The sequence below is a fragment of the Cricetulus griseus genome, chromosome 7 (assembly GCF_003668045.3).
Source record: "Cricetulus griseus strain 17A/GY chromosome 7, alternate assembly CriGri-PICRH-1.0, whole genome shotgun sequence".
Taxonomy (NCBI): Eukaryota; Metazoa; Chordata; class Mammalia; order Rodentia; family Cricetidae; genus Cricetulus; species Cricetulus griseus.
Window position 1 is genome coordinate 98,300,672 of NC_048600.1, and position 25,610 is coordinate 98,326,281.

The window sequence follows — 25,610 nt, forward strand, 5'->3', positions numbered from 1 at the left end:
GACACTGGTAAAATAAAACAAATGAACAAAAATATGTACATGAATAATTATTTTTTATGTGTATGTATGTGGGTATTTGAAGATCAGAGGTTGATGTGGGTTTCTTCTTCCATTTTACTTTCTGTGACAGAGTCTCCCACTGAATCTGGAGCTCACTAATTGGCTGAGCTGCCTGGCCAGGAATCCTATTTTTGTCTCCCCAGTGCTGAGATAGGTGTTTACTGCAGTGCCTCAATTTGTACATTGTTCTGGGGCTAAACTAGAATCCTCACAGTTGTATGCTATGCACTTTACCATCTGAGCTACCTTCCTGGCCCTTTTTTTTCTTGAGACAGTTTTACTTTGAGCCCAGATTGCTCTGGATCTCTGCGTTATCGTAAGAGTTGGGGCACCACCACATCCAGTGTACAAATAACTTGAAAAGAGTTTACCCAGCAAGAACAAGGAAGAATAAGTTTAAGGCTGTCTAAGTCAGGTGTGGTGGCCTCTTCAGAGGTTATCAAGAGGATCAAGGTTAAGTGTTCAAGCACAGCCTAGATGACATAGTAAGATTACCTCCAACTACAACAAAATAAGTCTATAAAAATAATATGCTGACTTACCTTTATGTCTATCTATTTTGCTACTATTTGCTATAAAGGACATTTCTTCAGGCCAGCTCATATCTTTGTTGCGAACTGGAAAGACAGATTTGAATATATTAATTTCTTATCCATATAATTCAGAGTCACTCGATTGTTATGTTAAAAAATAGTCATTTCTATTACCAGAACTTAAAAAAAAGTAAATTTTAGTTATTAGGTTTGATACCATTCCAACTCTTTATATTGTGTTTCATGTAGCCCAGGATGGCCACAGACTTGGTATGCTGTAGCCAAAGATAACCAGACTCTACTTCTTTAGTGCTGGGATTACAACTATGGTTGGTTTTATGTGGAGCAGAAATCAAATTCATTCACGCAGGGCTGGGCAGTGGTGGCATACCTTCAACCCCAGCACGTGGTGGTAGTGGTATTATGGGGGAGGTGGCAGAGGCAGGCAGATCTCTGTGAATTCTAGGCCAGCCTGATCTACAGAGCAAGTTCCAGGATAGCCAGGAACTTGAAGTCCTACTGTAAAAAACTAAAACAAAGAAACAAACAAAAATCAAATCAAATCAAAACAAAACCTCATATCCCTACATCTGGAGCCCCCTTACTGGTTTTTTTTTTTGGGTTAGTATACAAAGTAATGGAATTCATCACAGAATCTTCACACATTATTATTATTATTATTATTGTTCATTTCTACTCTTTCTACTGGGGATTTTAAAGTCATTTCAAATAATAATAAGATACTACTTCAAGTGCTAACTTGAAGTAAATTTATATTTAACCATCTACAGAAGTAATTAAAGTTTAGATATGGTAAAATTTCCCAAACTTAAAAACATCAGAAATATGCTGGATGGTGGTGGTGGCACATGCCTCAGCACTTGGGAGGCAGAGGTAGGTAGAGCTCTGTGAGTTCGAGGCCAGCCTGATCTACAAAGAAAGTTCCAGGACTGCTAGGGCTGTTAAACAGAGAAACCTGTTTCAAAAACAAACAAACAAAACCACCAAAAACAAAACAAACAAAAAAACCCCAAAATCCAAAAACCCCACCACAACAACAGAAACAAACAAAACCCATCAGAAATATGAAAATCTAATTTCATTAAATTAACAGTCGTTGAGGTAATTCACTAGTGTCATCACATGCAACTAGCAGTGTTTTCATGAGACATTATGGGGAAAGACACCACAGTTTCAACAACATGAATGTGCCATGTGTAAATCACAGCTGAGTGCCTAAGTAGCACTGTTGGTGAGAGGCCAGTGCTGATAATAGTGGAGTCTAAGAGAGAGCTGGGAACAATACTTAGTGGGTGGAAGGCCTCGAAAGCACGAGATCCTAGATTCAATCTCCAGTATTTGGGAGTAAATTCTCACTCAAACTCAAAGTGGTAGTCTGAAAATTTTATAAAACTTCATAACTTGCAGCTGAATTTACCACCCACATTTCCCTTCCTTGGTCAGCCTAACGATACATGTAGACAGGCCACTCTTCTTTTAAAACCCTCTAGTAGGTAAGAAACAGCTAGGAGTTCAGTGGGTCTACCTTAACATAAGGAATATAATGCTATCATGAGAAAAATTGTAAAATGGGATTCCTAGTGAGTAATTCTGTAAAGTCTTAACCTAAACTAAAACTCAACGTATGCCATCATTTAGGAGTCAGAGGCGGGGTGATGAGAAGTCAAAGGTCTTCCTCATTTATTCAGTGAAGTTCAAGGCCAGTCTGGGCTAAAGAGACTATCTCAAAATTACAAGAAAGAAAACAACAAAACAAAACTTAACCCTAACCCCCCCAAACCAAACCCACCAAAAACCCATAACAAAACTAAACACTGCCCCATGTACATCACCACTAACACAACTGCCCCATAGATGTCTACTTCTATTTTATACCTTCAATTACCAGGTGCTGCTCATCCTGGATTTTCAAATATTCCAACCTATGGTCCTCATCATCCAGAAGAGTCAGGTAGTTCTGTAGAGGAGGAAATGTTTGTTAATTTGACTAGTAAACTTGTAACAAATACAAAATAAAAACAAATGATAATTACTATTCCTTTGTACTTACATTATTCATTTTACAGATATTTAGTTGTTCAAACCTATATATACTTTAGGTGCCAAAGTGAAGGAATGATGGTGTGTTCTATCATTTTACATCTTGTTGAAACAAAATTATATGTAATTTGTGAAGAGAATGTAAGTCACCATAGATCAAACAATGTTTACCAAGTCAACAGAACTTGCAGAAAAGAAATCTTCATTTCCTTTTCTGTGAAAACTAGGGTATACAGTGTTAAGTGACTTGCCTCAGTTACACAATTAACAAGTGGCTGAATCAGGATTTAACTCCTAGCAATGTAACTTTGTAACTTGCAACTGAATTTACCCGTTGCTATCCACATTTTCCTTCTCTAGGCACACAAACCGCCATTTCCTGTATGCTTATGTTTCTCAATGGTGACTGAAGGAGGATATAAGAAAGAATGTACTAAAGAACAGAGAACTGGGGAAACTATATTTATGACCCAGCTTCAGCATACAAGCAATACTGAATGCTGAGAGGAACATACAAGTTTTTAATAGCATTGCCTGCCTCTGAGGTAGGTGGAAGATAAAGGTCAGAGATGAAAATGAAGAATTTTTACTATGTACTTTGCATTGTCTGTATTTTTTTTAAACTACTCACTTGTAGTTTTTTTTTTTTTAAAAGATTTTATTTATTTATTATGTATACAACATTCTGCTTCCATGTATATCTGCACACCAGAAGAGGGCACCAGATCTCACAATAGATGGTTGTAAGCCACAATGTGGTTACTGGGAATTGAACTCAGGACCTCTGGAAGAGCAGCCAGTGCTCTTAACCTCTGAGTCATCTCTCCAGGCCCCGCATTGTCAGAGTATTTTTAATGTGTATAAGCAACTTAAAATCTATTTAGTTAAAAAAAAATTGGGCTAGAGAGATAGCTCAGTGGTTAAGACCACCTGTTTTTCCTTGCAAAGGACCAGGGCTTCATTCCCTGCACCATTTGTTCATAACTCCAGTTCCAGGGAATCTAACCACTCTTCTGGCTTTCATGGGTACCAGGCATGCACCTGGTATAGACATTACATGCAGGTAAAACATAACAAAATAAAAGAAAAAAACTATTTGCTGTTACTTTATAATGCCACAGCAACCTTTACAAAATGGTACTGCTCTGCTCATGCTGATCAACTGTCATTATGATCTCAGGTGACAAATGTTTTCATGTATTTATTATATAACTTAAAAGTCTAAAATTTTCATTGAGACTACAGATAAGACTTTTAGCATAACTATTACAAATTCTCATACTTATGAAATATGATTTAACTTTTTTTTTGAGACAAGGTTTCTCTGTGTAGCTCTGGCTATCTTAAAACTCACTCTGTAGACCAGGCTGTCCTTGAACTCACAGAGATCCGCCTGCCTCTGCCTTCCTCTGCCTTCCAAGTAATGGGACTAAAGGCATGCATCACCACTACCCAGCGATTTTACTCTTTTATTTTAAACCCAAGATTTTTTAATCTCCAAGCATGATTTAACAACAGACTTTTCATGACTCTTGAGATGCTTCTTACCTCACTATTGTATAACCATAGTCGCATATCTTCCTCTTTGATGCGAAGCCTTTGAGATAGATATTCATGAATTTCCTTGATGGTTTGCATTCTACTAAAACAGCCTGTATAGGCTAACACCCGCTTTAGAGGCGCATTTGGAGAGGGTACATTTCCTATAGTTATAGTAGTTATTATAAGGAAAAAAAAAGGAGACATAAAAAAATAGGCAAACATAAAACATCGGACTCAGCAATGGTGACGATAGTAATTTAGGAAATAATGATGAGATATAAGTATCGGTTTAATAATTTTATAAATGAAGAATACTATAAAAACCTTAATACGGACTGGCATGGCAATCCCTGTAAAAAGATCAAGAGTTCATCAGAGTCATCCTCAGCTAAATAAAGGTCAGTCTGAGTTACATGAGACCCTGTCTCAAAGAAACCAAAGTGGGGGGCTTCTTGAGAAAAATGGAGATCCGAGTATCTTAAAGCCTCAATTATGAAAGAACAAAAAAGCATAGCAATTCAAAAATTGACATATTTTGATCCCAAGAATGATAATAAAAACTGACATTAATATATGGCTGTTCTCGGTTTAGTCATACTTAATAGCAGATGAAATAAAATTCTACTTAAGAATTGGGGGGGGGGAGCGGGAATTTAGCTCAGGAGTAAAATGCTTGTTCAGCATGTGTAAAAGATCTGGGTTCAATGCCCAAAACTGGAAAATAAAATCAAATGAAGATTTAGGGTGATTGAAATAGAACGGAATTTGAATTCCACTGATAGTTAATTGTGTTCTCTTAATCTAGTTCTTAGAAGACAGAATTACTAATCCCATCACTCTCTGTCATTAAGTGTCCCAATTACTTGGCTGAAGTCATACATAAACTGGTGCAAGTTATACAAGGAAAGACAGCTATTTTTGTTTTTGAAACAGAGTTTCTCTGTGTAGCTTTGGAGCCTGTCCTAGAACTCGATCTGTTGACCAGGCTGGCCTCGAACTCAGAGATCTGCCTGCCTCGGCCTCCAGAGTGCTGGGATTAAAGGCATACTCCACCATAGCCCAGCGCAGACATTATTTTTAAATGGAGCCAAGAGGCTTTCCTGACTAACAATTATTCTGTTGAAAAATAGGTGGATATAACTTAGTTTGCCTACCCAATATGGTGACAACACAATGACCTTAAATTTCTGAAGTGCTCATGTTAGGAACAAAAAGACTGGTCATACAGCTGTCTTTCAGGCTCTTAGAGGAGCTGATCCAAGGACTTTATTATAAATACATATATACTAAGTCTGGCTACACTTAAAACATGATGGAATAAAATGATAAGGCATTATGGAAATCAAAGACTGGTTATAAATGTGTTAAATACTGGTCAACTACTAAGTCAAAAATTTAGACAAAAGCTGTACTTTACAATGGTTCTCTCTGCCTATGAGAGGCTAGATTCTGTTAAGCAACTCCAAACAAAAGTAGAAATTAAATATGCCAATATAATGAAAAGCCATCTAAGGAATAATGACTTAACCTACCTAAGTTATCACAGCCATGGAAGACTTTGCATGATTCTTACTTTGAAAGGGGTAAGTTTTTAAAAAGCCCAATGAACAGCGGTAATAACTGAGTACTTGACCAAGAAGCACACCACGTATGGCAGAACAAAACTCAATCATGATTTTTTTTAACATGTAGCAAAGCAAATCCATCTATTAGCAAGCAAAGAATAACCTTGAAACAAAGAACAGATTTCTTCAATTATACATCAGAGGATTAGTTTTAAGATTCCAGCAAGAAAGCAGTTTTATAAAATTCAAAATAATCAATGATTGATTTTATAATTAGTCAGGAATACAATTTCAATTTAAGAAAACAAATTTGGAGCATCAGAATTATCCCATTCTAGGATTTAGAAGCACCGGCAAGCATGATGCCCCAGCCAATCTCTACTATCCTAAGCCACAAAACGGGAAACTGAGTTCCAGAGTCCACACAGTTTAGCTCATTAAGCAGGCAGCCACTTATATAATTTTGTGCTTTTTGAAGAGAACCAGCAAATCAGAAATTCACAGAAGCAGCAAAAATCTAGGATCAAGCACAAGAGTTATAAATACTTACTAAAAATGCAACAACGTATCTTGCCTCTCATGTTATCTTTCAAAGAGATCAAAAAAAGACATGCCATGGGTGCCATGGAAGGTACGCTAACATTCCTATTTACCAGAAAGTTAAATCAAGCATGTTTCATAGCCAGATGGTGGTGGTCAGGCCTATAGTCCCAGCACTCACTCAGGAGGCAGAGGCATGTGGATCTCTTTGAGTTCCAGGCCATCCTGGTCTTCTACAGAGTGAGTTCCAGGACAGGCTCCAAAGCTACACAGAGAAACCCTGTTTCAAAAATAAAAACAAAAAGCAAACAAACAAAAATAGTGTCTCGGAAAGATTCTATTTTATTGTTCCTTGGTTTTGATGGTTTCCCCAAAGTTTGGTTAGAGAGTGAACCTGTTTTGTTCTAACTGTTGCAAAACAGTATGTTAAAGCTACTATCTGAATGTAGTCTTTAAAAAAAGATTTATTTATTTTTAAAATATAAGCTGGGCGTTGGCAGCATATGCCTTTAATCCCAGCACTTAAGAGGCCTTAAAGGCAGGTGGATCTCTGTGAGTTGGAGTATACAGAGAAACCCTGACTCAAAAAAATTTTTTTTTTAATTTTTATGTGCATTGGTGTTCTTGCCATCATGTATGCTTGTGTGAGGGTTTCAGATTCCCTGGAACTAGGGTCACAGATAGTTGTGAATTACCATATGGGTGCTGGGAATTAACCCGGGTCCTTTGGAAGAGCATCAAATGCTCTTAATCATTAAGCCATCTCTCCAGCGTAGATTTATTTATTTTTATTTCATGTGTACAAGCATTTGTCTATATGTATATATGTATATTTGTGCCTGGTATCTACGGAGGTTAGAAGTGATGTCAGATCCATCAGAACTGACATTAAGGATGGTTATGAAGAACCATTTGGTGCTGGGAACTAATTGGAGTCCTCTGCATGACCAACAAGTGATTTTAATCATGGAGCCATTTCTCCAGCCTTTTTGTTCAAATTCAAAGGAGAGCTAGTACTTACACAGGGGTGGTAGTCATACAGACAGTCATAACATCCTAACAACTTAAACACTGCCAAAATTGTGAACTGATGAATTAATTATTTTAAAAATTTATTTTACAGCCAGGCAGTGGTGGCACACACCTTTAATCCCAGCACTCAGGAGGCAGAGGCAGGCAGGTATTTGTGAGTTTGAGGCCAGCCTGGTCTACAGAGTGAGTTCCAGGACAGCTTCCAAAGCTACTGAGAAACCCTGTCTTGAAAATACCAAAACAAACAACCCCCCCAAAAACAAACAAAAAACTATTTTATATTTATTTATTTATTTATTATGTGCCATGTGTGCAAGTATATTAAGTGTGCATGTAAAGGTCAGAGAACAACTTGTAGAAGTCAGTTCTCTCCTTTTACCATGTGAGTCTGGGGATCAAATTCAGATTGTCAGGGTTGGTGGCATGTAACCTACAGAGTCATCTAGCCAGCTCAAATTTATGCTTCTCTTCTCTTCTCTTCTTCACTCTCCCCCCCCCCCCCCCCCGTCCTTTTTTTTTTTTTTTTTTTTTTGAGACAGAATTTCTCTATATAATAGCCCTAGCTGTCCTGGAAGTAGCTCTGTAGACCAGGCTGGACTTGAACTCACAGAGATTCACCTGCCTCTGCCTCCTGAGTGCTTTGATTAAAGGCATGCGCCACCATGGCCTGGCTTCATTTTTTTTTTTTTTTAAACTGAAGAATAATTTCAAATTTCAAATATTTGCAAAGGAAAAATACATAGTATCTTCCATCAATAAAATTTAACTTTAGCTCGGAATCAAAGAACCACCTTATTTGTTATACTGTAAGAGGAACATTCTTTCTATCTATCTATCTATCTATCTATCTATCTATCTATCTATCTATCTATCTACCTACCTACCTACCTTATCTTATCTATCTCATCTACCTCATCTACCTACCTACCTACCTACCCACCCACCCACTGTGTCTCACTATGTGGCTTTGGGTGGCCTGGAATTTGCTATGTAGACCAGGCTGTCCTTGAACTCAAGGAGAGCCAACTGCCCCTGCTTCTGGAGTGCTGGGATTAAAGGGATGTACCATCAGACCTGGCTGAGGATTTATGCATGCGCGCGCGGAAGAGTTTGATAGACTTCAGGTCCGTCCCCTCCCCTTGTTAAGGGATGGTGTGGCATTTCTCAAAGCCAAAATATTGGGCTGGGGATGTTTCTAAGTGACAGAACATCGATCTAGCACACAGGGGCCTGGGCTTAATATCTACTACCACTAACAAAAAAGAAAACAAAAACCAAAAAAACCTAAACAAACAAAACCAAAACACAACCACAATAATGTTCTCTCAAAAATCAAAGCAAATGTATCATTTTCATTTCGAAATATACCCATCTGCTGTATATTATGTCTCTTACAAAATGTTCTTATCTAGTAAGAAATGTTTGTCATATTGTTAAAACAAAACTAGCTCAGAAGGGACTAATTACATCAATAAATTTGAGTAAGGTTGAAAAGATCAGTCAGTGATTGGTTAACTGCAGCTTAGGTATAACAATTTACAATTCTTAAAAAAAAAAGTACGTAAAATCTATTCTATTTGCTATTTTCACAAGTTTATAAACTAAAAAAGAAAATAATCCTTCTTTGTTTGCCTGTGTCCCCACCTAATCTTGTGCATGACCACAGATCTAAGCTCACAAGTGATTCAGTGATTCTATATGAAAGCAAATAGCATATGTTAGCACAGTGGCACCAGACTCTGAGCAATGAGATTTTCCATTTATTTTTAAGGAAATACATGGCATTCTTGCTGCATTCTTAAGTTACCTCTAGGCAAGTGCTGAGGAAACATTCTTAGGCTCATCATACCCATATTCACCCAGATGTTAGACTGCTGTGTCCGGGTGGCAGGCTGTTGTCGAAGGAAGAGAAGATACCGAGGAAATAATTCTAGTTCTGGGATGTCCGTCTTGCTATTCTTGATTACCTATTTTTGTGAAAGATAAAAAAGTAGTGATGACTCAAGCGGGCGGTGGTGGCGCACACCTTTAATCTAAGCACTCGGGAGGCAGAGGCAGGCCAATCTCTGTGAATTTGAGGCCAGCCTGGTCTACAATGCTACAAAGAGAAATCCTGTCTCAAAAAAAAAAAAAAAAAAGAAAAAAAGAAAAAAAAAAAGTAGTGATGACTCTAAAAGAAACAAAACCCTTTTAGTCAAACTTCAGGTTTTATTAAAAACATAGATTTACTAATGTGCTTGAGTGTTTTGCTTGCTTGTATGTATGTATGTGTATCACGTGTGTGCCTAGTGTCTGTAGTGGCCATAAGAGGGCATCAGATTCCCTGGAGATACAGATGATTGTTAGCTGCCATGTGGGTATAAGGAACCAAACCCAAACCTGGGTCTTCTGAAAGAATAACAAGTATTCAAACTCTGAACCAATTCTTTAGCCCCTCTTGGTGCTAAACTCAAAAAACAAACAAGACAAAGTAAAACATTATAAGCTGAGTGTGGTGGTACCCACCTTTTATCTCAGCATTCAGGAGGCTCAGGCAGGTGTGTCTCTGAGTGAGAGGTCAGCCTGGTATACATAGTGAGTTCCAGGCCAGCCAGGGCTATGTAAAAAGACTGTGTCTTACTCCCTACCAACAGACCATTTTATTATTTTATGTGTTTTACCTGCATGTATATCTGTGCACCACATGAGTACTGTGCCTTGAAGGCCCTTAGAGTTAGAGTTTCAGACTAGTTGAGTCATGTCCTCTAGAAGAGAAGCTAGTGTTCTTAACTACTAAGCAATCATTCTAGCTCCCAAATGTGTATGGGCTTTTTGTCTGCATAAATGCATACATATCACATGTGTACCTGGTGCCCACATAGGCCAGAAGAGTTTGTCAAATCCCCCTGAACTGTAGTGTCAGATAGATGTCAGCCACCATGTGGGTGCTAGGAAGCAAACCCAAGTTCTTTCGCAAGATCAGTCAGTGCTCTAACCACTGAACGACTTCTCTAGTACTTAACCTAATGTACTCTTTCTTAAAAGACAGTGCTGCTCTATATAGCAGGCTGCCCCAAAACCTAAGACACTTAAGTACTGATATTATAGTCATATGTCATCAGGATAAGCTCTGGTACTAATTTTAAAATATTCAACAAGTTCACTACTTGTATTTTAGTGGCTTACTCATACATTTCATTTAAGTTACATAGATTTGAATATGCTTAGTCTCTGCCCCTAAATTAATCTTTCAAGATAAGAATCTTTGGACATTTGCATCCCACCTTTCATTTAAAAACAAAGTGTCAGCCGGGCTGTTGGTGGTGCACGCCTTTAATCCCAACACTCGGGAGGCAGAGGCAGGTGGATCTCTGTGTGTTCGAGGCCAGCCTGATCTACAAGAGTTAGTACCAGGACAGGCTCCAAAGCTACACAGAGAAACCCTGTCTCGAAAAACCAAAAGGAAAAAAAAAAAAAAAGTGTCAAAAAACAAAACCAAAAAACCTCCAAATTTCAGATGTGAGTATAGCTTCTAACCCTCAAAACTTCTCTTTAAAACATATCAACAACTGCAAAAAATTCCAACTGCTTAAGGAAGCATCATCTATGATATCTCAACAATACAGCTGCCAAAAGAAGACCCAACTAAGGACAAGGCCAAAACATGCTAACATGAAAGGGGAAATACTAATTAAGCAGCCCCATCTCCAGACAGAAAACTATAGGCAACAAAGTGATGCTGAGAGAGAGAGAAGCAGTCTTCCCCCATGGAGGAGGCCCCTAATTAGTTATTTAATACCAAGTGGTCCATCTTGAAATCATGTACATGCAACACAGAATGGACTCAGCAGGTCATATATATTTGTATGTATGAGCGCACACCTATGCGCATGCACATGAATGTCTGTAAATAATGATTGGGGAAGAAGGGGCCAGGAGTTTGGGGTGGAGTGGAGGTTGTGGGAGGAGTTGGAAGAAGGAAAGAGAATGGAGGAAAATAATATAATTGCATTTTAATACCTTTCCAAAACTTTAAATATTACCTAAATTCTAACTGAATAAATATAATGTAAAGGAACCTATAGTTATTTTTCAACTAATATGAAAAGGTTTCAAGTACTATGTTACCATAAAGTGAGGACTAAATTTACTAGAAAAATTAATACAGAAAAGTAAATATTAACTTCTGGTGTGCATATACATGTGTGTGCGCACATGAGTGCACCCCCCCCCATTATATAAGGCACCATTAGCTATACTTACTGGTCGTGGGAGGGCTAGGTTTGCTCCATACCAATGATAAAGTGCTCTCCATACAGGTTCTGGGACCATTTCATAATCTCTGCCATGGATTAGCTGTGGAGTTCGTTTTAATCGTCCTCCTTCTAGTGTTAACGATGTAGCCTTAGAAAGAATGAAATTTAAGTACTGATTTTTAAATTTATAGTCTCTTGCACATCAAGAAAATCTAGACATAGAACAAATACATGTTACTTCCCAGTTTCATATTACTGGAAATTAATTTTTTTCTTCTTTGATTTTTGCTGGGCCCTGTACTGTAAGCAAGTTAACTGTCATTGAGATACATCCTCAACCCAGAAAATGGGATTTTGGCAGAGATTTGTAGATTTTACTTTCCAATGAACTATTTAAGAAAGGGAATTCTGAGTGGGTAGGAGGGCACATGCATTTAGTGCCAGCACTTAGGAAGCAGGGGCAGGTGGATGTTCTTGAATTCCAGGTCAGCCTGGTCTACATAGTAAGTTCCAGGACAGCCAGGGATATACAGCATATTCTCCCACACAGAGCTGTACCATGAGTTAGATGAACTACAATGCTCTCCTTTGTGCTAAGACCTCTGAAATTTAATGGCTACTTGGAAGAGAACAATTTGAAAGTCTGATATCAAACCTACCTTTACTGGTTCTTGAGTTACTAGTGGCTGATTATCAATAGCTCCTGGCTTCTGAGGATTAAGGTGCAAAAGGATATTCCCATTGGCTCCTAGCAAACACTGGTTGTTATTGTCAGAAGTATTATGTTGCCTTGCAAAGCACATATCTGCCCCTGGTGTGCCAGAATACAGAAAGCCTATCAAGAAACAAAACAAAACAATGACCGAGTTTCTTATTTTTAGCATTTCTGTTTTTTTGACACCGGGTTTAACTGTGTTAACAGCCTTGGCTTTTCTGGAACTAGCTCTGTAGATCAGGAAAGCCTCAGACTCACAGAGATCTGCCTGCCTTTGCATCCCAAGCACTGGGATTAAATGCGTATATCATAACTGCCCACTGAAGTTTATTTTTAGTTTTTTTCCCAAGAAAATGACTGTACCTTCTTTTTAATTTTCTTCCTTTTTTTTTTTTTTTTTTTTTGGTTTTTAGAGACGGTTTCTCTGTGTAACAGCTCTGGCTGACCTGAAACTCACTCTGTAGACCAGGCTGGCCTCTAACTCACAGAGATCTGCCTGCCTCTGCTTCCTAAGAGCTGGAACTAAAGGTGTATGCCACCACCTCCCAGCTATGATCTTTATAATACGAGAGAGAGAGAGAGAGAGAGAGAGAGAGAGAGAGAGAGAGAGAGAGAGAGAGAGAAATTACTAATAATGGCAGAGTTTGAACTTGATAGTATTTTAAGATATTTCAACTCAACTATATATGCTAATCTTTTATAAATATTCTAGTTATCAACTGCTTTGTAAATTTCTATTTGTGGTACTACTCATCCTGTGGGTAATAAAGCTATATAGTAAAATATACATCAGACAGAAACTTTAGCAGGGTTAAGAAATAATTTTTTTTGCGTGGTGGTGGTGGTGGTGGTGCTAACATGAAGTTAGCATATCTGATACCCTGGACTGAAATGGAGAAGGAAAGGGAAATTGAGAGAAAACATGAGAATTAAATGTGGTGTTAAAGCTGATCACAATACTTCTAGGACTGCTAAATGATTTCTATAGTGCCAGATAGAAAGAGAAACAGTAGACTCTACACAGAATGAAGGAAAAATGCTTCTGCCAGTTTATTTAGTACTCCAACAGAAAAAGGGAGAAAATTCCAGAAGCAAAAATAATGATTGAGGGTTTTGCTATTTTATCAGCAATTAAGAGGGATCATTCTCAAGTTGAATTATAGTAGTACTAAAGTATCTTCCTTATAAGTATAGAACCATTAAGTTTCAGATATGTAACAGAGGACAGAAAGGGACTATGATTATTATTAATACATAATATTTAACAAAATAAATATCAAAATTCTAGACTGAGGTGATGAGACAATCTGATCTGAGGACTCTAATCCAATGAAGGCACATTTATGATTAAAGAGTTCTGGAGATGGATAATTTTATTTTCTTAAAACCTATTTTTCACTAGACTGATTTTATTGGCAAAACAGATTAAATAGCAATATGGCTTGGCCAATGAAAAGTAAAAAGACTTTCATACTGAGAGATTATAAGTTTACTTAAAAACCTATAATATACTCAAGAATTTCATTCAAAATGTACTTCTTTGAATGGAATCCTGATGCTAATACCATAACCACAAAGGTAGACTTAGCTAAGAATAAGCATGAGTATGGTGTGGTGGCACAAGCCTGCAATCCACTCCTTAGGAAGTAAAGGCAAGAGTTTCAGAAGTTCAGGGTCCTCCTCAGCTACAAAGCAAGTTCAAGGCTAGTCTGGGTTACATGAGAATCTATGTCAAAAACAGCACTAAGCCCAGGGGCTGGAGAGATGGCTCACTGGTTAAGAACACAAGCTGGGGCCAAGCAGAGGCAGGCGGATCTCTGTGAATTCAAGGCCAGCCTGGTCTACAGAGTGAGTTCCAGGACAGAGCTGTTACACAGAGAAACTCTGTCACAAAAAACCAAAAACACCAAACCAAACCAAAAAAAACTCCAAACAAAAAAACACTAGCTGGTCTTCCAGAGTTCCTGAGTTCAAATCCTAGCAACCATCTGTAATGAAATCTGGTGCCCTCTTCTGGCCTGTAGGAATATATGCAGACCGAGCACTGCATACATAATAAATAAATAATTCTTGGGGGGGGGGGCAAGCTGGGTGGCAGTGGTGTGCTCCTCGTCTACAGAGCCAGTTCCAGGACAGGCTCCAAGGCTTCACAGAGAAACCCTGTCTTGAAAATAAAAACAAAAAACAAAATAAGCAAACAAAAAACATTACTAAGCCCCATAGGAACCAAATTATATTTACCACTGCCAGTAGACTCTGAGGCTTCAGATGCAGAAGAAATGTTGTCTGAGTATTTCTCTTCTGTGGTATTCACATAACTGAGGCTGTTACTGATTCTATCTTCTCCCTGCTCCATAGGATGTGCTGCTGCTCCAAATGAAAATTTTCCCCCATTCAGAACAGATGATGGCTCGATCACAACAGGGTTGGTATCCTAAAATCATAGAGAAGAGGCCAAATTCAACCATCTGACAACTGTCACTTTTAAAGAATTTTTCTTAACTTCTATTGTATTTTGTATAGATGTGTGCTTTGCCTACATGTGTCTGTGTACCATGTGTGTGCCTGGTGCTCTCAGAGGCCAGAAGTGTTCAATCCCCTGGAACTGGAGTTGCAGATGGTTGTAAATTGCCATGTGGGTCTTGGGAATTGAACCTGGGTTCTCTGGTAGAGCCATTACAGCTCTTAACCACTGAACCATCTTTCTAGCCCCTCAAAAAATTAGTTCTTATCACTGTGAGTTGCTAAAGCCATTTACTGTATAATTAAATTTTACTTCCTTAATGAGTATGTGTATACAGATAGGCACACAATGTCTACAGTATATTCATATAATATATACAATATACTCATCAATACACTGAGAAAGAATGTACCACATAAACAAGGTCTAAAAGGCCAGAGATGCCAGTCCTGATTATTACATACTGCAAAAACGGTTAAAAGCAAAGGAAAAGCATAGTTCATGATAAAAACAAATTTAAGGAATTTATGTTGATCAAGTTAGCTCTACAGCAGACACCAGAAGGAATACTTCAGTCTGAAGAGAAGGTTAACCACACCAAGAAGACAAAACGAATCATCTCAGTAAAATAAAAAGATGTCTAAAAAAACTACCACAACAAAATATACAAATATTGTTAAACAATAACGCTCAATATCAGCTGTCTCTATTCCCTAAAAAAAAGAAGGAAGGAAGGAAGGAAGGAAGGAAGGAAGGAAGGAAGGAAGAAAGAAAGAAAGAAAGAAAGAAAGAAAGAAAGAAAGACACCTCACCACTGAGGACAGATACTATGTTAGGATAAAAAGGACTGAAAAGGTATTCAGGCAAATGGAACTAAGAAACAGTAGGCATAGCTATTTTAATATCTGATAAATAGACTTTAAAACAAAACTAATTAGAAGAGATGGGGAAACAAACTACATACCCATTAAAAGAAAAATTAACCAAGAGGATATTTACAATGCATTTATACACAAACACAAGACACTATTAAATCTAAAACTCAATCTAAAACTCACACATTGAGCTTAACACAGTGATAGTAGTTGACTTAAATGCCTCACTCTCTCCAAACAAGAAAATTGGACTGTAAGTTATTCTTTGAACCTACATTTAGTAAGACATTAATACCTTTACATCTTAAGGCCAAACTATGAATATAAAGACCAGAAAGTGTTTCAAAACAAAGACTGACGCCATAGCCTTAAGATTCCCATTTGTCTACTACATTCAGTGTTATCTGCCAACAGGTCCCTGAAGTCTGCACACTTTTATTTCCTGAGAGACACTACAGTCCATATTTGCTGTTAATATGTTTTAAACTGGAAAACACATGGGCTGTGAATGTAGCCAAATGGTAGTGTGCTTGTCTACTGTGTGTGAGGCACTAAAGTTCAACCATCAGAATAGCAAACTGAACTTAAGCAAGAGTCACTTGCAGGGGTTTTAAGAATGAGCCATTACACCCAGCTGAAACGAAGTTTCTTGAAGAAGAAATTAATACTCCTTATTAATTTTCATTTTGCTACAGGTTTCTCTATGTAGTCCTGGCTGTCCTGGAACTCCCTTTGTAGACCATGCTGGCCTAGAACTCAAAGAGATCCACTTGCCTTTGCCTTCCAAACACTGGGACTAAAGGTGTGGAGTACTTCCACTCAGCCTCTCCCTCAATTTTTTAATGTAAAAGGCAAAGGACAATGCAAATAATATAGTTGACAACACATATTTAAGAATACAGCTGCTACACTAGATCCCAGTTCTACACTGAACAAAATATATATCCAGGTTTATTTTTCTCTCAGCAACAATTCCTCACAGGTAAAATGAATATAACCTCTTCCTTATAGAGATATGAGAATTAAATGACTTATACAGTATGTAACATAAATAGGCACTACCTTTTTCATAGGGCTAGTGACAAGGGAAGAAATTTGTATAGAAGTGCATACATTGAGCCTGCCCCATATCAATCTTCATAAACAGTCATTTCCTTTCCCTTTAAATCTTGGTCCAAGTTGGCACATTATATTACCAGATAGTAGTTCCACAGTCTGATAAAGAGTTGAAAATCTTGCTATAAAATGTATATATACAGGAATTTAACTCACGTATTTGACATATTCTTTCCATTGTTGCCACCACTGCATGGAGATGATAAACCAATTGTGTCCTGGCTGCAGACCATACCTGCTTTCTCGTTCTAACCATCCTCTGCACATACAAAAGAAATCCAATGCATGAAATTTTGTGAAACTGAAGGAAACTTTCTCTTTCATCAGAAATTTCAAGACAGAAAAACATGAAGCAGTAACATGTACTCAGCAGAGACTGCCACTAGTTCGATTAGTGCAGTAGAACACTGTTCTACTAGAAAGTCAATTTCAATAGTCACAGGCCATTGTGAAATACCATTCACAAACAGTTTGGGAGCTGGAAAGATAGCTCAGTGGGTAAAGTGCTTAACGAACAAGTACAAGGACCTGACTTCAGATCTTCAGCACTATGTAAAAGCCAGGTACACACCTAAAATCCAAGCACAAAGCTTGGAAACAGATTCCTGAAGCTTGTTGGCCAGCAGTTCAGCCAATGGGTAACTGTGATGGTCTGAATGAGAATGGCTCTCAAGGGCTCATGTTTGACTGTTTGGTCCCTGGTTAATGGGAAAGGATTAGGAGGCTTTGTTGGAGGTGTGTCAATGAGAGTGGCCTTTGAGATCTGAAAAGCCTTCACTAGACCCAGTGTTTTTTCCTTTCTTTACTTGCTGCCTATGGATCAGAATGTAAGCTGTCAGCTACTGCTCAAGCACCATGACTGCCTGCTGCCAAAGCTCCTTGACAAGGTGATCATGGACTAATCCTCTGAAACTGTAAACAATTCTTCCATAAGTTGCCTTAGTCATGACAATAGGATAATAACTAAAACAGTGACCTACATATTGGAAAGGGAGACTCTCATAAGTTGTTCTGTGACTGCCACACATGCCCCATCACATTTCCCTCTTCACAAAAACTAAGATGTAGTAAAAATTTAGTTTGAAAAATACCATAATAAAACCTAATTCTTTGTATGCTAGTAAAATAAATTTAAAAATAACAAAAATTTAAAACTATCCTGGTGAGTAAGAACTAGAATTTCATTGCGGTTTTGATTTTATCCCCTTAATATCTAACTATATTGTTCATGTTTCTATGTGCCTGAAGACCATCTGAATATCTCTAATGGGAAGGATGTCCATTGATACAGTGAAAATATTATCTAATCATTTGTAGTTCTCTCTTTTTGTTAGTTACATCTCACACAGACATGTATTATATGAATAACATGCAAAATGAAAATAAACATCAAACTCAATAACTGAAGGCACATCAATAAGTTTTATTATGACCCATTAGGTAATTTGGAAAATAAAAACTATATTGATTAAAGTAATAAAAAGCACTTGCTACATACAGTTTTTTTGTTTTTGTTTTTGTTTTTTTTTTGAGACAGGGTTTCTATATGCAACCCTAGCCATGCAGGAACTTGATTTGTAGACCAGGCTGCCCTGGAATTCACAATGCTCTCTGTCTTCTGCCTCCTGGTGCTGGGATTAAAGGCATGTACCACTACAGCCTGGCTGCATACAGTTCTTTAAGTAATGCTCCAAATTGCTATCAGATGTAAAATCCAGCCACAAGGATTTCTGCTATAATTGATTATAACATGGATTGTCTTACATTTTAAAAAATATACTTGAGGACATTATACTACTCTAAGACAATTGAGACAAGTTACCACTCTCATTCCCAACCCCACCCACCCACCAGAAATTTTTATAATCTTTATTATCGAGTAGGAGTGAACATGCATGTGTATGTGTGTACCTGTGAGTGCACACACACCACTGCATGTAGACAGAAAACAGAGGACAACCTAACAATGGAATCAGTTTTCTCCTTCGACCTTCAAGCAGGTTCCACGCACAGACCCCAAGAACCCAGGTGATAATGGTCAAGGGTACAGCTGTATGCAGATGTCACTGCCTCATACATTACTCCCTAGATGTATTTTGAATGTCCCCTCTGGTGGCAACAACTAAGGGAGTTGCCTGTTCTCTATATTTTAACCAGTTTTCTTTTTGTTGTTGAGTTGTAGCAGCTCTTCATACATTCTGGTTATTAAAGACTTGTAAGTCTTTAATAATATAGGAGATATAGTTTGTTAATATTGCCTTTTGTTTTGTAGATTGTCTTTCGTATATAGAAGTTTTAAATTGTGAGGAAACCTAAGTTATTTTTTAAGAGTCACATGTAAAAATCAAATGCAAATCCAAATAATTTCTTTCTCTTTATCTCCTCCACTATCCCTGTCCAAATCATTTTAAAGAGAGAGTTTTATTAGATACAAAATTCTTAGTTTTTTTCTACCCTTCTTAATTCTGAATTCTATGCTTTTTGATGGAAAAATTGAGTACTCTTAGTGAGGTTCTCCCATTAGGAAAAGTTGCTTTTTTCTTGCTGCTCTGAAAATTCCTTCAGTAATTACATTAGACTATAAATTTTCTACCACTGAGTGACATCTCAAGTCCCAGTACAATTTTAAAGTTAAACATAATTTGACTTTTTCTTTTTTTTTTTTTTTTGGTTTTTCGAGACAGGGTTTCTCTGTGTAGCTTTAGAGCCTATCCTGGCACTTGCTCTGGAGACCAGGCTGGCCTCAAACTCACAGAGATCTGCCTGCCTCTGCCTCCAGAGTGCTGGGATTAAAGGCGAGCGCCACCAATGCCCAGCTACTTTTAAATTAATATAGTTCTGTAGCTAGGAAGGCTGACTGGATGGCTACCTACCTACCTATTTGGTTTTTCTCAGTGCAGCCTTGGCTGTCCTGGAACTTGCTCTGTAGTCCAGGCTGGCCTCAAACTCAGAGATCTGCCTGCTTCTGCCTCCTGAATGCTGGAATTAAAGGTGTGGGTCACCACTGAGGCCTCTACATGTAATTTTTAAAAACACCTTTACTGTAATAATTAAAGCAAGATAAACTGTTCCTTGTAACTAATGTATTTCAAGTGTTAGAAATTTCAACTATGCAATAAAAAATACAGAGAAACTACAAATTTACCTAATAATTTGTCCTTCTTCTTCTGGAGTAGCTGGTCTTAACCCCAGAACTATGTGACATACCTAGAGAAAAACAAAAGGATTTGCAAACTTTACTACTGATGCTAATGATTAGACTGAATAATATTTGATGTTATTTACACGAAATCTACTTTTTAAACAGGAACTGTATTAACAATGGTTGAACTGATGAATTATCAATTATTACCTGCAGAAATTTAACTTAGTCGTGTGCATTTTAATTTTTTTTTTTAATGGAGACTACCTTCCAAATCTCCCATAGCAGAATAGTGTATATTTTAGTTCTACAACAATTAGGCATCAGCTTTCCAGAAGAGACCAACTTCCATTTATTCACATAGCTGTATTGCATGCAACTTATCTTTCATTGAAAATGGAAAATCATAAGAAATATAAACATACCAAGTCATTATGACTTTTACAGGTGTTTAACAGGGAAGAGAATATAAAAAAGAAACAAAAATAATCACTATTAGATTAAGTAGTTAGGTTTTTCTGTAAGACACAGTTTTTTGGCCTGGATGTGCTAACACAGGCACATTGACAGAAGACACACAATTACTAGCACCATCACCCTTCTTCCCAAATCTGATTAAACATACCTGGAAGAGGAGATTCAAAAACTCATTAGCAAGAACATTTTTCACACTCCAGATCTGATAGTCTTCCAGAGTAAGATGGCCCATCTGAAAGAGAGATCTCCTGTCAATAAATGTCATTTATTACAGCACTAGAATAAAATCGTATTTTTGAAAGCAAATCAACAATATAAAGATGTTATGGGTTCACATAAGAAGTATAATAACTAGTATAAATTTACATGGATAAAATATAAAAAAAATTATCTGTATTTTTGCTCAAGCAGTCAGTGGAAACAAAGCACTTATTAACAATTTCTCTTCTTCAATATGCAGGAAATAACCTGTACACAGTGGCACAAAGCTGTAATTCCAGCACTTGCAAAGTAAAGGCAGGAGGATCATGAGCTGGAGGCCATTCTTGGCTACCCAGAGAGTTTGATACCAGCCTGGGCTACACATAGTGAGATGATGTCTCAAACAACAACAAAAAAACAAAACAATAATAGATGTTTTAGATAAATAGTGATATATCACTGGTACAATGCATAGTATAGTACCATTGAGTCAGCAAAAAATCCTAGTCCTTCCCTAAACTGTCACTATTTTATTAGCATGGTTACACGGAGATTTGAGCAGCTAAACAATCTGCTCAATGGTCACAGGATCTAGAAATGTTAAACTTCATTTAACATAAAAATATACTACTTAAGCAGGCGTTTAATCCCAGCACTGGGAGGCAGAGGCAGGCAGATGATCAAGTTTCAGGCCAGTCTGGTCTACAGAGAGTTTCAGGACAGCCAGGGCTACACAGAGAAACCCTGTCTTGAAAAATCAAAAGATGGGCTGGAGATCTAGATGGGCTCATCGGTTAAGAGCACTGACTGCTCTTCCAGAGATCTGGGTTCAATTCCCAGTACCCACATGGCAGGTAACAACTGTCTATAACTCCAAAGAGACATACATGCAGACAAAACATCAATGCACGTAAAATAAGAGTAAATAAATTGCCAGGCGTTGGTGGCGCACGCCTTTAATCCCAGCACTTGGGAGGCAGAGGCAGGTGGATCTCTGTGAGTTCGAGGCCAGCCTGGTCTAAAAAAAAAAAAAAAATTATTAAAAAAAAAAAAAGAGAAAACAGTGCTTAGTTTTTTGTTTTTGTTTTTTAAATGTATGTGTGTTTTATCTGTATATATGTTTATACACTACATGGTTGCCTGGGTACCTGGTGCTTGCTAAAGCCAGAAGGCATCAGATCCCTTGGTACTAGAGTTGCATACAGTTGTGAGCTACCAAGTGGATGTTAGGAATCAAACCCAGTACATTTAGAAGAGCTGTGTGTGTGTGTGTGTGTGTGTGTGTGTGTGTGTGTGTGTGTGTGTGTGTGTGTGTGTGTGTGTGTGTGTACAGAGTACAGAAGAGGTGAGCAAGGATCTGATTCCCTATAACTGGAGAATACAGGTGGTTATGAGCTAAACGTGGATCCTTTGTAAGAGCAGTATATACTCTTAATTACTGAGTCATCTCTCTAGCCATAGATAGCAACACATGTGTATTTGTTAAGATATCAAAGAAAAGAAGTGTTCAAACTGCATCTCTACACAAAGCAATTTCTTTTTTTCTTCTTTTCGTTTTTCAAGAGCTCTGACTGTCCTGGAACTGTCTCTGTCGACCCGGCAAGTCTCAACTCAGAGATCTGTCTGCCTCTGCCTCATGACTGCTGGATTAAAAGTGTGTGCTACCACAACCTCTACCGTCTTTTAAATAATAATGTTTTGCTATGTAGCCTAAAACCCTTAATGCTGCTCTCCTATGTCAGACCTCTAAGTAATGGGATCACAGGTGTGCACCATCACAAACTACAAAGCCATTTCTTTTTTTCTTTGAGACAGTATTTCTCTGTGTAACAGCCCTCACTGTCCTAGAACTAGCTCTGTACAATAGGTTGGCCTCGAACTCACAGAGATCCTTCTGTCTTTGCATCCCAAGTGCTGGAATCAAAGGAGTGCACCACCACCACCTGGCACAAAGCAATTTCTAGCAGTACCTGCACCAGGTTTTTGTTCTTACACATACCAAAGAGAAGTGGACACCTTAGTTTGACAGAGACGGTGAGTAAAGGGGGAAGATTAAAACAGTAAGTAGACTTTCAGCCCTGAAAAAATAAATCATTTGTTTCTATTGAGCTAATGGGGATACCATTCCTTCCACAACTGTGATTGAATCAAGAAAATAACTGACTTAATTTTTTTCTAAGTCTCAATTTTATAGCACCATTATGGCCTATACTTTACCAGTCTGCTACTAAGTACATGTCAATATTTGAATGGAAAGATTCGAATTACTTCAAATGTATTTCATATATAAATTATTGACAGAGACAAAGAGATAAAACTTTAAAATAAGCTACAGAGGCCAGGAAGTGGTGGCACATGCCTTTAATCCCAGCACTCTGGGAAGCAGATTAGATGGCTCTCTATGTTCCAGGCCAGCCTGGTCTACAGAGTGAGTTCCAGGACAGCCAGGACTGTTTCACAAGTAAACCATGTCTTGAAAACAAACAAACAAACAAACAAAAACCCCAAGCTACGAAAGTAAATCTGTTATAATACTGCTACCAATAAGTCTTACCAAACTAAATAATTTAAGGAGTTATTATTTGTAAATCTATGGCCTCAGCTATCTACATGGTCCTTCCTAGTTAACCTAAGCACTACAGAAATCACAACCTCTATGTCAACCACTGTTAGCTTTTCTTCTGTTCTTAAGTCTGATATAATAGAGTCATGCTAGATATACAGTTTGGTTTCTTTTATTCTATAAAGATGGCCTTACCATAACTTATTAAATGGAAGAAATAAAGACTATAAACTAAAGCTGCCAAAGGAAGTGTCTACTTAATTCATATATTAGTTCCACTGAGCTGTTGTTTGAAAATGGAATGGGCTATCTTTAGAGATGATGTGAAGGTATTTTAACCACAGGTTCAGATAAGTGGGGATAATGCAGAAGAGTCATTTGACCATACATCTAAATGACACATCTTGATTTAGAGCATGTATTATTTTTAGAAAAAAATAAATTACTCATAGCTAGCCTCACCTTTGTGGTATCATGTGCATTCAATATGTCTTCTACAATGTCTGACAGAGCCATATGTAATTCCTTTAAAAAAGAAATCCAAAAGAATAGTGAGTATAATTTTTTAGTCTCCCCATATATTACAAACAACAATTTTTTCTTTTGTTTCTTCTCAAACACTCATTCCATCTTCCTTGTAAACAATTATAACTTAACAGGACAAGGGATACTAGTACTACAAGCCTGCCTTAGTAATATTAAAACCCTGTGTCAAAAATCAACCAACCCACAAAATAATCGGAACTTACAGGAATATCATCAGTGCGGTTATCTTTCCAGACCTCCAAAAGTGCAACCACCATGTCTTTCAGTTCAACCCTGGAGAGAACTCCATCACGGTCAACATCAAACACCTTGAAGCAAACTAATGACAAGAAACTCTAATGAACAGAAATCACTTTTAGATTCTGAAACACCATATTTCATTAGAAGCTACCCTGTATAATTACTTAATTTCCCAAGCCAGTATGCACTAGAGCAGTTCTCGTCAGGAACAGACTATACACCAGATTATTACCATTATTGTAACATACAGAACAATATGGTGAGTAGACCTCATGACTGTCTTTAAATCACTACCCAGGTTGAAGAGACCTATCCATCAGCCAAATCCAGAGCTACCTTTCTTATCCACTGGAAGAAGAGGCTCAGTCATTCTGTAAGAGGCATTACCTTACAGGTTTTCAAGAAGCAAGGCAAACCTTTGGACCTCTCTCCTCTCCCTGGTGCTGCTGAATCAAACCTCAGCCTTGGTCATGCTGTGCACATGCTTTTCTTTGAACTCATCTACAGCCCCTCCCTTAGGTTAGTCTTTGCACTCAGTCAGTTATAACCTCTCCCTTTAGTTAGTTTCTCATACTCAAGACTGATTGCTGAAGAGCTATTTTTCCTATGCTTAAAATTTCCATCTGCATTGAGAATTAGACTCCTAATTTCTACTTTGCCTGTCTAAAAAAAAAAATCTAATTTACATTTAATATTTTGTCAAGTATAATTTTAGCTCAGTAAAGTTTATACACAACAATGTAAGAATTTTAAAATTACCACTTTAACTCTAAATGAATCATTCTGGTTTATTAACTTCTGGTTGACTAGCAAAAAAAAAAAAGAAAGAAAATTTAAAATAAAAAATTATTTTAAATTGCATTTATTTACTTAGTGTATGTATTTAAGTGCACATATATAAGTCTGAGGACAACCTGAGTCAGACAATTTTCTACTTCTATCACGTTAGTTGTTTGACTTAGTGGTAAGCTCTCATATCCATCAAGCCACATCAGTGACCCAAACTTTAGACTTTTCCTTAAAGACATTAAATTTCAATGAAAAATAATTGTTGAGTGTGCTAGTGCATGCCTTTAATCTTAGCATGTGAGAGGCAGAAGCAAGTAGATCTCTGTGACTTCAAGGCTATCCTGAGCTACATAATAGGATCCTGTCTCAACAAACCAAATAAATAAGAAACAAACAGATTTTAATGAGAAAGAAATCATCTGTCACAATGGTTCAGAGGTTAGGAGCACTGGGCTTGCTCTTCCAGAGGTCCTGAGTTTAATGCCCAGCAACCACATGGTGGCTCACAAACACCTTGAATGAGATCTGGTGCCCTCTACTGGCATGCAGGCAAAAGACTATACATAATAAATAAATAATAAAAATCTTTTAAAAAAAATAAATATCAGGAAAGCTCCCACACTATATCCTAGTATATAATAGGTTGTTGCTTCCTTTGATCAAACTCACTAAATCACCAATTAGGAGACTACTATTTGCCAACATGATAGTTAAAAAAACTCAATGCATAGACGAAAGCTAATTCTGTCTTTACATAATGTGACACTTTGCAGACACTATTTATTACACTTACATTTTTGTCTTTCAGCCAAGGGACCCCTGCAGCAGGCTGATAACCCACAGGATATCTCCTTGAAGTCTATGTGATTGTCACGATTTTCATCAAAAGCATTAAATAAACCTATATAAAATAA

At 37.5% G+C, this 25,610-nt stretch overlaps 1 protein-coding gene across 1 annotated transcript in view; it reads right to left on the reverse strand.

Moving 5' to 3' along the window:
• Usp32 (ubiquitin specific peptidase 32) overlaps nucleotides 1-25,610 on the reverse strand; it is a 122,016-nt gene that overhangs the window by 39,141 nt on the left and 57,265 nt on the right. The window contains exons 7-19 of the mRNA XM_027426392.2: nucleotides 25,490-25,597; nucleotides 23,871-23,986; nucleotides 23,584-23,646; nucleotides 20,506-20,589; nucleotides 19,884-19,945; nucleotides 16,895-16,997; nucleotides 14,525-14,717; nucleotides 12,228-12,403; nucleotides 11,576-11,716; nucleotides 9,183-9,300; nucleotides 4,203-4,357; nucleotides 2,490-2,571; nucleotides 603-677 (exon numbers count right to left, since the gene is read on the reverse strand). Coding sequence (XP_027282193.1) covers nucleotides 603-677; nucleotides 2,490-2,571; nucleotides 4,203-4,357; nucleotides 9,183-9,300; nucleotides 11,576-11,716; nucleotides 12,228-12,403; nucleotides 14,525-14,717; nucleotides 16,895-16,997; nucleotides 19,884-19,945; nucleotides 20,506-20,589; nucleotides 23,584-23,646; nucleotides 23,871-23,986; nucleotides 25,490-25,597 — 1,476 coding nt within the window. The remainder of the gene's footprint in view (nucleotides 1-602; nucleotides 678-2,489; nucleotides 2,572-4,202; nucleotides 4,358-9,182; nucleotides 9,301-11,575; nucleotides 11,717-12,227; nucleotides 12,404-14,524; nucleotides 14,718-16,894; nucleotides 16,998-19,883; nucleotides 19,946-20,505; nucleotides 20,590-23,583; nucleotides 23,647-23,870; nucleotides 23,987-25,489; nucleotides 25,598-25,610) is intronic.